This window comes from Drosophila biarmipes, chromosome 3R, assembly GCF_025231255.1.
Source record: "Drosophila biarmipes strain raj3 chromosome 3R, RU_DBia_V1.1, whole genome shotgun sequence".
Lineage (NCBI taxonomy): Eukaryota > Metazoa > Arthropoda > Insecta > Diptera > Drosophilidae > Drosophila > Drosophila biarmipes.
The window spans coordinates 29,292,271-29,305,313 of NC_066616.1; the positions used below are offsets into that span (position 1 = coordinate 29,292,271).

The 13,043-nt window shown below is 46.4% G+C and overlaps 4 protein-coding genes across 13 annotated transcripts in view; 3 read left to right on the forward strand and 1 right to left on the reverse strand.

The window, feature by feature from the left end:
- Positions 1–4,800, forward strand: part of LOC108025458 (SLIT and NTRK-like protein 1) — a 45,422-nt gene extending 40,622 nt beyond the window's left edge. For all 4 annotated transcript variants that reach the window (XM_017095959.3, XM_044095037.2, XM_050888375.1 and 1 more), the window contains one exon: positions 2,558–4,800. In XM_017095959.3, coding sequence (XP_016951448.1) covers positions 2,576–3,868 — 1,293 coding nt within the window. In that variant the 5' untranslated portion in view covers positions 2,558–2,575 and the 3' untranslated portion in view covers positions 3,869–4,800. The remainder of the gene's footprint in view (positions 1–2,557) is intronic.
- Positions 4,801–4,984: 184 nt separating this feature from the next.
- On the forward strand, positions 4,985–7,070 carry LOC108025523 (kynurenine aminotransferase). Of its 5 annotated transcripts, none has more exons than XM_017096046.2 (3): positions 4,985–5,025; positions 5,635–6,174; positions 6,230–7,070. In XM_017096046.2, exons 2-3 carry the CDS (start codon positions 5,635–5,637, stop codon positions 7,040–7,042), a joined length of 1,353 nt encoding a protein of 450 aa, XP_016951535.1. In that variant the 5' UTR covers positions 4,985–5,025; the 3' UTR covers positions 7,043–7,070. The 5 variants fall into 5 exon arrangements, with proteins under 5 accessions (XP_016951535.1, XP_043950902.1, XP_043950913.1 ...); XM_044094967.2 differs by having other exon boundaries at positions 4,988–5,060; XM_044094978.2 differs by having other exon boundaries at positions 5,012–5,091.
- Positions 7,071–7,151: 81 nt separating this feature from the next.
- On the reverse strand, positions 7,152–7,927 carry LOC108025068 (cytochrome c oxidase subunit 5A, mitochondrial). The gene is made up of 2 exons (XM_017095325.1): positions 7,829–7,927; positions 7,152–7,758 (listed from the first exon to the last, which is right to left on the reverse strand). Exon 2 carries the CDS (start codon positions 7,755–7,757, stop codon positions 7,308–7,310), a length of 450 nt encoding a protein of 149 aa, XP_016950814.1. The 5' UTR covers position 7,758; positions 7,829–7,927; the 3' UTR covers positions 7,152–7,307.
- A 103-nt stretch (positions 7,928–8,030) lies between these two features.
- Positions 8,031–12,381, forward strand: LOC108025410 (heterogeneous nuclear ribonucleoprotein H2). 3 transcript variants are annotated; one of them, XM_017095890.3, is made up of 7 exons: positions 8,031–8,153; positions 8,440–8,837; positions 9,388–9,519; positions 10,162–10,306; positions 10,768–10,913; positions 10,983–11,701; positions 11,767–12,381. In XM_017095890.3, the coding sequence occupies exons 2-7, from the start codon at positions 8,468–8,470 to the stop codon at positions 12,052–12,054; spliced, it is 1,800 nt and encodes a 599-aa protein (XP_016951379.1). In that variant the 5' UTR covers positions 8,031–8,153; positions 8,440–8,467; the 3' UTR covers positions 12,055–12,381. The 3 variants fall into 3 exon arrangements, 2 of the variants coding, with proteins under 2 accessions (XP_016951379.1, XP_016951380.1); XR_007764568.1 differs by lacking the exons at positions 10,162–10,306; positions 11,767–12,381 and having other exon boundaries at positions 10,983–11,125; XM_017095891.3 differs by lacking the exons at positions 8,031–8,153; positions 8,440–8,837; positions 10,162–10,306 and having other exon boundaries at positions 9,400–9,519.
- Positions 12,382–13,043: the final 662 nt, after the last annotated feature.

Below are 13,043 nucleotides of genomic sequence, written 5' to 3' on the forward strand. Positions count from 1 at the left end.
AATAAAAAAGGTTCTTTTTAGGAAATAATTTATCTTATTTAAATATCTTAGAATAAAGAACGAATGTTCGAATAGAGAAGTAAATCTAACAAGACCATACATTACAGGACTGCAATGGTAATAAATGTAAACCTTGGTTCAACCGCCTCTCAAAATAGATACCTTTTCCAATATATCCCCACTTTGTCCCCCCAAACGGTTGCACTTAAGTGAATTATACCCTTCGCCAGGGTATAAGGACACACACGAAAATGCTCGCCATTATTATTTTGCTTGCGCTTGTTACATACATATTATGCGGCTGTGCTGCTGTAGTCGCTGGCCTTTGTTGTTGCTGCTGCTGCTGTTTCTTTTCTGTATTATTATTATTTTACGCGCATGCATAAATTCCAGCGAGAAGCGGAGCGAGTGCAGTAAAGAAGGAACAAATGCTGTTTGTTTGCCTTATTATTGCAGCGGAATGGCCAGGGGCGGTGGGAGAGGGGGGCTGGAAAGGGGGGTGGGTGGTTCAAGGCAGGCAGGTGTGTGTTATTGCAACAGTAAACACACAAGGCAAACAACAACAAAGACACAAAAGGTGAAATTAAAGTAAAAGGGCGGGGGAAGGGCTAAAAAGTGCGGCTGCTTGTTAGTCCGACAAACCGGAAGTGACTCACACATGTGTACACAGAGCACACACATACAAGCAGCGTTTACCTTCAACGGAAGCTTCAAGTGCAGTGCAGCTTTTCTTCTTTGTTTGGGCGCCTTTATACTTTTTACCTTGGCTAAAAAATAACACAAAAGTTTTTGGTCGAGCATCAAGTGGGGAGGCAGCTGGAAAATCTAAACATTTACCAAATTCTTTCACAAAATCCACTTATCTCCCCACTAATTGCCAAATATTTCTGATTTGTGGCGCATAAATATTTGAAAATTTGTAAATTTCATTTACATACGCTTAGCCAGCTAAACCATCATAAATCCAGTCCGGGCAAACGGGCAACATAATTGCCAGTCGCGGGATAATTGAGTGGCCTCCAGGAGCGGCAGCCTGCCGGGCCCATTAAAACGCAGTTAGTTTTCAATTTCCCCGGCCAGGAATTTGATGCGCTCATTAGCATCGAGTGACCCTTGGTCAGACGCCCTCTTCGAGCGCCAGCAACAGCCCGTTGAGAGCACCCTCTCGACAAGGAAATTAATGGGCGCAGGGATCCCATTCAGAAGGTTCCGGGATAGGGGCTTCATTTCGTCGATTCTGCTTCATTTGAATCGGGAGACTGCTTTTCAGATACTTTGGCCCTGACAGGCCATCAGCTTTTCCAAACAATCTGCTTGAATTTTAGCTTTAACGCCTTTAATTTACGGAAAAAAGGAAGTAGAACACACACAAAAAGTTTGGGAGTAAAATTAAGCCATTCTGATAGTTAAGTTGCTATAAAAAAGCTTAGAAAGTATTCAAAAATAGTGATTTAATAATAGTAAAAGTACCATAAAATAGTAATTTTGTGTATTTTTATATTCTGAGAGTAACTATTTCAGTGGTAAAATTGGCTATTAAAAAATGTAACCATTATAATGTTAAATTTGACCCAATAGCTTTTTTATGTGTGTAGTTGCACAACTAATTGGTTCCACAAAAAGTATTCCCTACACATTGTTACAGTGATTGATTTCATTTCACTTTATTGTTTTCCCATAAATTCTCTGTGGTTTTCAGTCATTTAATTTATAGGCATTAAGAGTAGAACCATTAATGTATCTCTGTTTCTGATGGACCTATTTGGGTATCTGTAGTAAAGTATTTAATGATTTCTCTGTTCGTGATGGAACGATTTCGGTTTAAGCATCAATTATTTTTTTACTAACCCCCAGAAGTAAATGCATATATATTGGTAAAATTAAAATTCGGTGTGCTGTCTCAAGTAAATGTTTCCGTATCGAGCTTAAATATTTTACTTGGTCTTCCATAAACTCTCACTCATAAACCCCCCAAATCCACACACACACTGAACAAATAGCAATAAAAGCGGAAAAATAATCAGGTTTACGGCTGCTCCTCCGGAATCTGCTCCTGCTGCGGCTGGATGGATGCCACAGCTCGCCGGAGTGCCCTTCAGGCGTTTGTTGTTCTGCCACCGACGCCGAAAAGTTTGCCACTAAACAGAAATTACCCATACGCCGCGTGGGCCGGCGATTGAGAGGGGCGCAGGGAAAGGGGGTTGGGGCTCGGATACCCTCTCCTAAAGTGTGGCACGATGCTCCGGTTTTCATAAGCACATAAATCTGCAACTTGTGGCGCATAAACAAGCTGGCCGTTCGGCTAGGCAGGCAACTGAGCCAGTTTCGTGGCTTTCTGATCCTTGGGCAACACTCTAAAATGCATTAGCAGCCAATAAACCATCTTGCTGTACCACACAGCACCAATAATAGGGCAGAGAGCTTTTCTTTAAATAAATTTAAGAGTTTTTTAATATACCTTCCATAAAAAATATAAATATATTTGCTAAACAAAAATAAAATTATATCCAATAAATCCATATTTTACAATGTTTTTCCCCTGCTCTTTTACTTACAGGCAACTGGAATCATAATCATGCCACCCACCGAACTGAGGAGACTGGTCCTGGTCGTGGTCATCGTCACCATCACCTTGTCAATTGGCGCCGGAGGAGTCCTGGGCGAGAGTTCGTCCAGCTGTGGACCCAAGTTCCCGGCGGCGTGCAGCTGCGGCAACGAGTTGTACGAGAGCGACATGCAGTACGTGGTGAACTGCACGAACGCGGGCCTGGTGAACACCAGTGTGCTGGAGTTCATGCCCGACCAGGTGGAGGTGCTGATCTTCACGGGCAACCGCATCACCGAGCTGCCGTGGAACGTCTTCGGCAGCATCAACAACTACAAGCAGCTGCGCATCGTGGACATGAGCAGCAATCACATCCGCGAGATACGCGGCAAGAGCTACCACCATGTGCCGCGCGTGGAGCGCCTGATCCTGAACCACAACAATCTGAGTATCTCGCGGTTCGAGGACGAGGTCAACCACCACCATCCGCGCGTCTTCTCGAACTTCATTAACCTGCAGAGTCTGCATCTCACCGATGCCTTCGAGGACAACAGCTCGCCGCAGCTGAGCGAGGATCTGCACGACATCTTCGTCAACAGCCAGCTGGTGAAGCTGCAAAAGCTCCACCTGGAGCAGAACGAGATCACGCACTTCAAGGATCGCAATGTCTTCTGCGACCTGCCCTCGCTGCGTGACCTCCACCTGGGCGATAATGGCTTGAGTGACCTCAACTTCGAGGTGCGTTGCCTGAACAATCTGCGCTTCCTCGATCTGGAGCGCAACAAGTTCACCTTCGTGAAGCCCACGGACTTGCGGGTGCTCAACGAGCTGGAGGAGCGTCCCAATCGCACGGCCAACCTGATTGTGGACTTTAATCTTAATCCCTTTGTCTGTGACTGCCGCATCGCTCCCTTCCGCACGTGGATACCCAACACCCAGGTGACGGTGCGCAACAAGGACAGCCTGACGTGCACCCACTCGTCGGGCAAGTCGGCCGCCCACCTGCTGCAGATGGACATGGGCCAGTGTGCGGAGGCCATGGCCGCCGCTGCCACCATCCTCAACACCGCCGAGGAGGAGCAGCGCTATGGCGGGGCGGAGGCGGCGTCCATCCAATCGGAGGCCCACATCAGCGGACACACGGCCACTCTGATCTTCCTGCTGATCGTGCTCAGCATGATCCTGCTGGGACTGCTGGTGGCCCTGGTCTACGTCAGCCGGGACAAGTTGAAGTACATGATAACGCCGGTGTTCGACAACGTGGCCAAGAAGGTGCAGTACACGTCGATCAAGGACGAGGACTGCCCGGAGGTGCATGTCTAGGAGAATCATCTTAGTACTCCACAGGATCAGCACAAAAGTATAGAGGAGGGGAAAAAAGCCCGGTTTCCACATTCAAATCTGGTTGAATGCCATTCACAAAATTCGTTCACACACAAGAGTTCCAGTGATTTGAAGTGTAATTTCTAAAAATTCTTATAATCCAGCAGCTTCTATTAATATCATAGACTAAGGGAATTCGATAACCACATAGGATTGAATTGAGATCCAAAACCGGGCTTAGATCCTCAGTTTTCAGTTTTTGCCATTCGCGTTACGCAAAACGTGTGCCATTCACAGCGGAGGGTTACAATGAGGAAACAATTGGATCATAAAACAGGAGTCCTATGCCGAAATCAGGACTCCCAGCCTCTTGTTTCGTAGTACTTAAGCCAATTGTTGCATTTAACAGCGTATGGAATGTGGCCACAAGAATTACTGCAACACAAACACAGACAACACACACAATTTCGTTAGTTTTAGCGGTTTTCTAACTTAACCTTAAGTCAGTTATGCTTTCTATGGTTTCCACACAAAGGAATCGTACGAGAGGAGGAGGCAAAGCGGGCCTGTAACAACCGATTTGACCACACATATATAGTGACATACATATATATATATATAGAAACAGACACATATATATACATGCATATATCGTAACAAACACTTTAGTGTTATCTGTGATTTAAGTTTAGTAGCTTTACTTTGTTGAAACTCTGCAGAACGAACGTTTGAAATCGAAATTGGTCAAAAACAAACTTGAATTCTTTTTATAGCTTAACAGATAATTCTACACTTAACGACATGTAAAATGTTTCGATGCTTAATATGTTATTAATCAATTAATTTGTCAATTATACTAGCTATACGATGATTTCACCCTTGATTAACTACCATTAACAAGCATTTTTTATAAATAAACTTTTGAAAAATGAGCGAGCGTGTTTTCTATTTGTAGAAAGTGGGGGGTGGAGAGGCTGTAGATTTATAACTATTTTAATGATAAGGTTTCAAAATAAATTTTTGAGAAAGGCAATTTGGCGGTTTTTTATTTAAAATTCAAATTTCGATAGCTTTGCACATCGATATGTCCGATACATTTGTGTGCGACCATAGTGGCAGCCCTGGTCTTCGATAGCGATAACAACCAGCAACAGTTTGTAAATAAAATAATTATTAATTTATTGTTTATCTTGTGAGTTCTGGCTCCATTGCTATAAACCAAGGTGTTTTGGAAGTTGTAGTAAATATTTTTAATAACTTAAGTATTAAGAATCTTAACTAATATCTTAAAAAGTGTTTGGGAGTCAAGGTCACGGTGGGCACTAAGTTAGGTCTGAAAACTTAAGGAGTCCCTTTAAATATGGAAGATTCTTACATATTTTCAAAGAACATATAATAATATTTGTACTAATTACAGCTGTTTTTATGTGAATTTCAGTTTCATTAGGAATTGGGCTTTCAAACCCTCCACGTATTTGTTTATTTGCATATTTTTGTGTGCCTGTATGCGTGAGCGCCTTAAACAAAATCGTATCGCTTATAGATATTCTGCCAGTCTAATCAGAATCCAGCGCCATTATGCAACGTCACCGCGCATTTAACACCAGAAATTGCATTTAGCCAGTCACATTTTATTGTAATATTAAAGATCACACCGCCGGCGGAGACAGACAGGCAAAGTGCGTGCTTATCGCTTAGTAAACAATTCCAAACACGCGGTGATAAGGGCTCACTTTCAGTCAGTTACTAAAGTCAGCTCCTTACAGATGCTCCGCAGCTGCCGCTTAGCCCTCGCCGCTGCCAATAGAAGCCTCCGGGATCAGTGCCAGTTGCAAGTCCTTCGCCACCAGCAAACCGCCAGCAAGATGGAGAAATTCGATCTTCCCCAGCGGTTGCAGGGCAGCACGCCCAGCGTTTGGAACGAGTACATTGCCCTGGCCATGCAGTACAAGCCCTTGAACCTGGGTCAGGGCTTTCCTGACGACGCTGCTCCCGAGTATGTGACCCACTCGCTGGCCGACATTGCCAAGGACGAGAACCCCCTGCTGCATCAGTACACGCGCGGCTATGGCCACGTTCGCCTGGTCAACGCGCTCTCCAAGCTGTACAGCGGTCTCGTCGGCAAGCAGCTGAATCCCCTCAGCGACATCTTGATCACCTCCGGCGCCTACGAGGCTCTCTACTCCACCATCATGGGGCATGTGGACGTGGGCGATGAGGTTATCATCATTGAGCCCTTCTTCGACTGCTACGAACCCATGGTCAAGATGGCCGGCGGAGTGCCGCGCTTTATTCCCCTGAAGTTGGTAGGGAACACCTTTAAAATATCCAAAACAAGACTCTTACATTCCAAATTTTCAGCGCAAAACAGAGGGTCCCATTAGCTCAGCAGACTGGGTGCTGGACGATGCTGAATTCGAGAGCCTGTTCAACTCGAAAACCAAGATGATTATACTGAACACACCCCACAATCCCATTGGCAAGGTCTTTAACCGAAAGGAGCTGGAGCGCATTGCCAAACTCTGCCGCAAGTGGAATGTTCTATGTGTCTCCGACGAAGTGTACGAGTGGCTGGTCTTCGATGGAGCGGAGCACATCCGCATCTGCACGCTGCCGGGCATGTGGGACCGCACCATCACTTTGGGCTCCGCGGGCAAGACCTTCTCGGTGACCGGCTGGAAGATCGGATGGGCCTACGGACCCGCCCCGCTCATCCGCAACCTGCAGATGGTGCACCAGAACTCGGTGTACACCTGTCCCACGCCCCTGCAGGAGGGTGTGGCGCGAAGCTTTGAGGTTGAACTGGAACGCCTGGGCCAGCCGGAGAGCTACTTCCTCAGCCTGCCGCGCGAGCTGAAGGAGAAGCGCGACTTCATGGCCAAGTTCCTGTCCGAGGCAGGCATGCGACCAACCATTCCCGAGGGCGGCTACTTCATGCTGGCCGATTGGTCGCCACTCACCGGCAAGGTGGACCTGAGCTCGGAGCCCGACAAGCACCGGGACTACAAGTTCACCAAGTGGATGACCAAGAACATGGGCCTGCAGGGCATCCCGCCCAGCGCCTTCTACAGCGAGCCCAACAAGCCGCTGGGCGAGGACTTTGTGCGCTACTGCTTCATCAAGAAGCAGGAGAACCTGGACAAGGCAGCCGAGCTGCTCTCCAAGTGGAAATAGTCGCCGGACAATAAACGCTTCGCTATCAGTTGCTTTGTTTATCTGGGAGTGCCGGAATGCAGTTCCCTAACCTGGGCATTACGTAACCGAAAAGGGAAACAACCGGGTGCTGGTGTGGTAGCCTTACTCCAATCTCCATTTATTATCAATCCAACAACATGTTCATCCGCACCATACATTGGATGTGTGTTAGCTAGTGTCTCGCTGTAGCGTGTGTATCGGGATTTCCGTTTTTAGTGTGGGTTTTTAAACTAGAGTGCTCCGCTTAGGCATCGTAGACGGACTTCAGGGCCAGCTCGGGCTTGTCGTAGCCCAGCTCCTCGATGGTGGGAATGCCCAGCTCCTGCAGCGTGGGAGTGATTTTCTCCAGCAGATAGGGATAGAGGGTGGCCTTCTGGTCGCCGCACTTGTCCTTGCATCCCTCCAGCCACCTGATGGCCAGGGCGATGTCGTTGACGCGACGGGTGGCGCGCAGACCGGCCTCGATGACCTTGGGGCTGGGCACCAGATCCATGCCCAGCAGGTCGTTCATGCCCTTGCGGATCTCCCAGCCGTCGATGCCCTCGCGGCTGAAGTACTTCTCGTAGCGCTTGTCGAACTCCTCCGCCGACTCCTCGGTGCCGTGCAGGCAGCGCACGGCGGCCACGCGCGACGAGGTGCCGACGAGGCCGCTGCGCATGGCGCTAGCCAGGGAACGGGCCGTGATGCTCAACATGCTGGCGTTAGGGGGCAGAAAAAATGCTATTTAATTGCACAAATTTTGGTTAAGTAACAGCTCGGACTCACTTTTCTTGTTCTTGCTACTTTTCACACGGGTATGACAGATGTGAGTGGGGTCTGGCAACGCCGACCAGGGATGGGCTGACAGTCTAGCCAGGACAGCAACCCCAACAGCAATCGATAGGTGTGTGTAACCGCTAACAATACCACATATTTGGTATATTTTGCATGGTATATTTTGCCGAACCGGTTGGCATTATCAATCCGCCACTGCACGGCCACACTGGTGCTCTCTACAAAAAAAGAGGAAACTCTCTGGAAAAAATCGCGTGAATAGCCGATTTAATTAAGGCAAACAGAAGAAATAGCAGGTTGCAGCATTGCGAAAAAGGTAAGCCAAACGAACAGCCTTCGGGCGCGTCATTTGCAAGCGTACACATTACGTGCGGGCCAGGCAAAATGCCATGCGCGTTTCGGGGGTGACTAGAAATCAAAATGGCGTACGCGGTGCAAAAAGGCAGCAAGCGTCGCAGTTGGGCAGCAGAATCACCGGCTGGAAAAGCGCATTTTCCCCAGTTTAAACGCTAATACTACGCCAAACTAGTCAACCGATCGAATAAACTCCTTATCACACCCACTTCCCATAACTGATACATCCGGTTTGTCACAACTTGCAGACAAAGGGCGAGCGAACGAGCGAATAAAATGGCAAACGCAGACGGGCAGTTCAACTACGGCCAGCAGGGAAATGGCGAGAACTTCAACGACGACAGCAGCCAGCAGCAGGACGACGAGGACCAGTTCGACGGCGATGGCGGCGTCAAGATCGAGAACGTGGGCGAGAGCCCCAAGTTCGTCCGGCTGCGCGGCCTTCCCTGGTCCGCCACGCACAAGGAGATCCTCGACTTCCTGGAGAACGTGAATGTGACCAATGGCTCGGCGGGCATCCACCTGGTCACCAGTCGCGTCGACGGCAAGAACACCGGCGAGGCCTACGTGGAGGTGGCCAGCCAGGAGGACGTCGAGGAGGCGCGCAAGCTGAACAAGGCCAGCATGGGCCACCGCTACATCGAGGGTTGGTTTGGTTCCCACGGGGGTTGACTGTACTCGGGTTTCGGCCAAGCCAGCCAATTATAGGTTTATATCATATATTTAGACTTTTCATAGCCTCGGCGACGAAAAATTTGCTGATCTTCTTTCATTGGTTCATTGACCTTTCCATTTTAAACATTATACAGGCACAAAAATTACTTGTTTTTGCTTTGGAACAGCTTTTAAATAACTTATTTTATGATATTTAATCAAAACTACAATTCTTTTATTGTTCAGAGGTAGAAAGTTCGTTATAAAGGGCAAATATTGTGTTGAATGTAGGTTTCTTTCATACTAAGTTACACAAATTGCTATACTATTTTTATTTTTAATCAAATGTTAATATGTAAACTAATTAGGTGCAGCTAAGGGCTATCAGTTGAACCATATACGCTAAATTTAAAAAAATACTTTGTTATTAGACCATTTTTTAAGAGACAGTCGTGATCACTAACATGTTTTAAATTGTTTCTTCAATACTCTAGCTTTAACCAAGAACTCTACTAATCTACCTCTTTTATTCCCTCCCTTAGTTTTCACCGCCACACCGAAGGAGGCCAAGGAAGCCATGCGCAAGATCAGCGGGCACGGCACTGCCTTCGTTGTGAAGCTCCGTGGCCTGCCCTACGCCGTCACCGAACAGCAAATCGAGGAGTTCTTCTCTGGTGAGTGCCCCTGCTCTGTCCCCCACTTCCTCACTTCAATAGGAACATGGAGCAAAGACAGTGGTTGACCGCATGTATTTTCTTTTTGCACTTCGTTAAGATATGGCCTACGGTCCCCCTTCATCTACACTCTTCATATCAGTTACACATGCGCTTCCACAAAACATATTTTCGGGCTAAACTTGCAGGCCCTTGCATTTGTGTGTAACGGGTACTCGGCGGCTCCCACGCAGCTCCTTTCAAACGTCAGCGCGGTCACGTCCGCTGGTCCGATAAATCATTGTTTCATTGGTCACATATACAACCCAGTTCACCTGGTTAAATTCACGATCATTATTCACCCCCCCTTTTAACCGAGCTTCTGCCGACGTCTACGAGTTACAGGAGCTGAGTTTTGTACCTTGTGGTCCGGGCATCTCGATTGCAACATTTACCCCATCTTGCTTGCAGTTCGTGCTGCGACTGCAAGGCCTTTTTTATTTGAGCAACTGATTTGCCGAGTCCTGCTGTGCAGGAACCAAACTATAACACTTATCAACCTCTGTATTTCTGTTTCTCTATCTAAGCTTAATCTTGCATAATGTATATATATATGAAATCTATATATTTGTATAAATCTTTGTTGGTTATCGTCATGGGCAGGGTTGGAAATCAAAACGGATCGGGAGGGCATACTTTTTGTTATGGACAGAAGGGGTCGTGCAACTGGGGAAGCTTTTGTTCAGTTCGAAAGCCAGGACGACACTGAGCAAGCCTTGGGCCGAAATCGGGAAAAAATTGGGCACAGGTGGGTTTCTAATTCATCATATCTTCTACAACCAAACAGCTGAAATTAAAACATTAAGTGGTAATCGATTGCGAACTTGTTGCAACACACAAGTGAAAATACAACACCAATTTTCCATAGATTATTCACAAATAAATATATATAATAAACCACAAAAAAATATACTCTTATCATAAATAATTTCTATTTCAGTCACTGAGAAACCATTTAGCAACAATTACCTATAGCTACGGGTCTGGTGGGGCTCTTAATATTTCTTTAAGCGCCAGCATGTGCTTACTCTAACATAATAATCGAAAACGTGAACACAGAGTTATTTTAACTAGTTTTCTTTAACTGATTTTTAATTATTTTATTTCTTGATATGTAACAGTCAAACATAAAAAATCAATGCCACCGACCCTAGCATATTTTAAAGACATCGCTTATAATATATTTATTTTTTGCTCTTATCCATGTAGGTATATTGAGATTTTCCGCAGCTCAATTGCTGAAATGAAAAGGGCCACAGGCGCCGGCGGTGGTGTCGGTGGACGCCCGGGTCCCTATGATATACGTGATCGCGGAGCCAATCGTGGTGGCAATGACTTCGGAGGAGGTCGCAATGGTAGGTGTAAAATGTATATATTTAATATCAAAAAACTTGTATAACATTGTCTATTGTTCCTTTTCCAAGACTGGGGCAACAATGGCAACTTCGGCGTTGGCGCCAACAACATGCTGGGCTTCAACAACCTGCCCAGTCTGATGAACTCGGGCAACTTTGGCAACAACCAGGGTGGAAATAGTGGCAATTTCGGTAACAACCCCGGACCCAGCAATTTCGGCAACTTTGGTGGCGGTAACAATGGCGGAAACTCCGGCAACTTTGGCAACAACGATGGCGGTAACGGCGGCAACTTTGGAAACTTTGGCAACAACGGAGGCGGAAACTTTGGCGGCAACAATGGCGGCGGCGGTGGCTTCAACAGCGGCAACAACTTCAATTCTCCCGGAGGCGGCAATAATTTCGGCAACAATGGCGGCTCCAATTTTGGCGGCAACAATGGCGGAGGCTTCAATAATGGCGGCAACTTCGGCTCGTCGTCTGGCGGCGGCAACTTTGGACCGATCGGCGGTGGCCGCAACAACAACAACAGCGGCAACTTTGGCAACTCCGGCTTTGGCAACTTTGGAGGCGGCAACAACATGGGCAACGGCGGCAACGGCAACTTTGGAGGCAACAACGGCGGCGGCGGTGGGTTCAACAATGGCTCCAACTTTGGCGGTGGCAACTCCATTGGAGGTGGTGGCAATTTTGGCCCCATTGGCGGCGGCCGGGGTAACGATGCCGAGCATTATACAATCCACATGCGGGGACTTCCGTACACTTCCTTCGAAAATGATGTGTTTAAGGTGGGTTGAGGATAGTCTAGCTTCTAGATTAGTACATATTAATAAGAGGTTGTATATACTTTTAGTTCTTCGAACCCATTCGACCCGCCAATGTGCGCATCAACTACAACAAGAAGGGTCTGCACAGCGGGACCGCTGATGCCTACTTCGACACCTACGAGGACTCCCAGGTGGCCATGAAGCGTCACAGAGAGCAGATGGGCTCGCGCTACATCGAGCTCTTCTACGACGGCAAGACCCGGGGTGGCATCAACGGAAACAATGGCGGCAACGGAGGTGGCAACGGCGGCGGAATGGGAATGGGAAACAATGGCGGCGGCAACGGGGGCGGCAACTTCTCGCGACGCATCTAAGCTCTTCCATAGTTTGATTACATTGAAATTAATGTAGACGCAAGTATTTCATATATTATTATGATGAAGCTGAAACTGTAAACTGCTAAGGCACCCCCTCCAACCACGTAAACACTTAACAACCCAACAGATTTCTGACAGAGACAATTGATTGGTCAGACTTAGGAAACCAATTTTCTGATTGCAAGCCCTTGTAACATCCAGAATAAAGAGCACACTTTTATTTAAGTACTCTATTCTCTAGAAATTTCAATCGTACTATTTAAGTTTCAATTAATAATTTAGGTTTTTTCTAAAATAAACTTTTGTTTTTAACATGAAAACGAACGAGCGCTGGTGTGTTTCTTTCTTGGACGCGGAAGAGGAAAATGTGGATGCCACAATAAGTGCACAGCTGCTTAGGAACATTTGATTATGCCATTTCAGCAAACAGCAATTGACAATGTAAATAAAAGAGCGAGTTGGGAATTGCATAAACATTTGCTTTTCTCGCAATAGATTGAGCATGTTTTGCTGCATCAATAGAAAATGTGGGTTAAGAACTGATGTAATAGTTTATTTATCTTATAATTACGAATGTATTTTCTTCTGGAAGGTACTGCCTTAAAATTGTTTAGTAAGCTAGGACTTATCAAATTTGTATCCCCACATTAGCTTTAAATATCACCAGAATTATAGTGGTATTTTTCCAGCTTGGGGTTCCATTTAAAGATATCTTAGGACCAAAAGTCGCATGAACATTTCACTTTCCTTAAGACACCGCTGACATTTCCGTATCTCTGCTGCGAAAGATAGCAACCTGTCAATAAATTTGTGTGTCTATTTTGATCCAGTGATCATTTCTCATAATTGTACCAATAAAATGAATGCTGAAAATAGATAAGGTATTACGTAGCACCCAGGAATTTGCCTCGCGCTGGGTTATGAGATCTCGTAAAGTAAAGGAAAACGTATTTAAATATACTTATACTCGAAAGGGGCTCTCGACC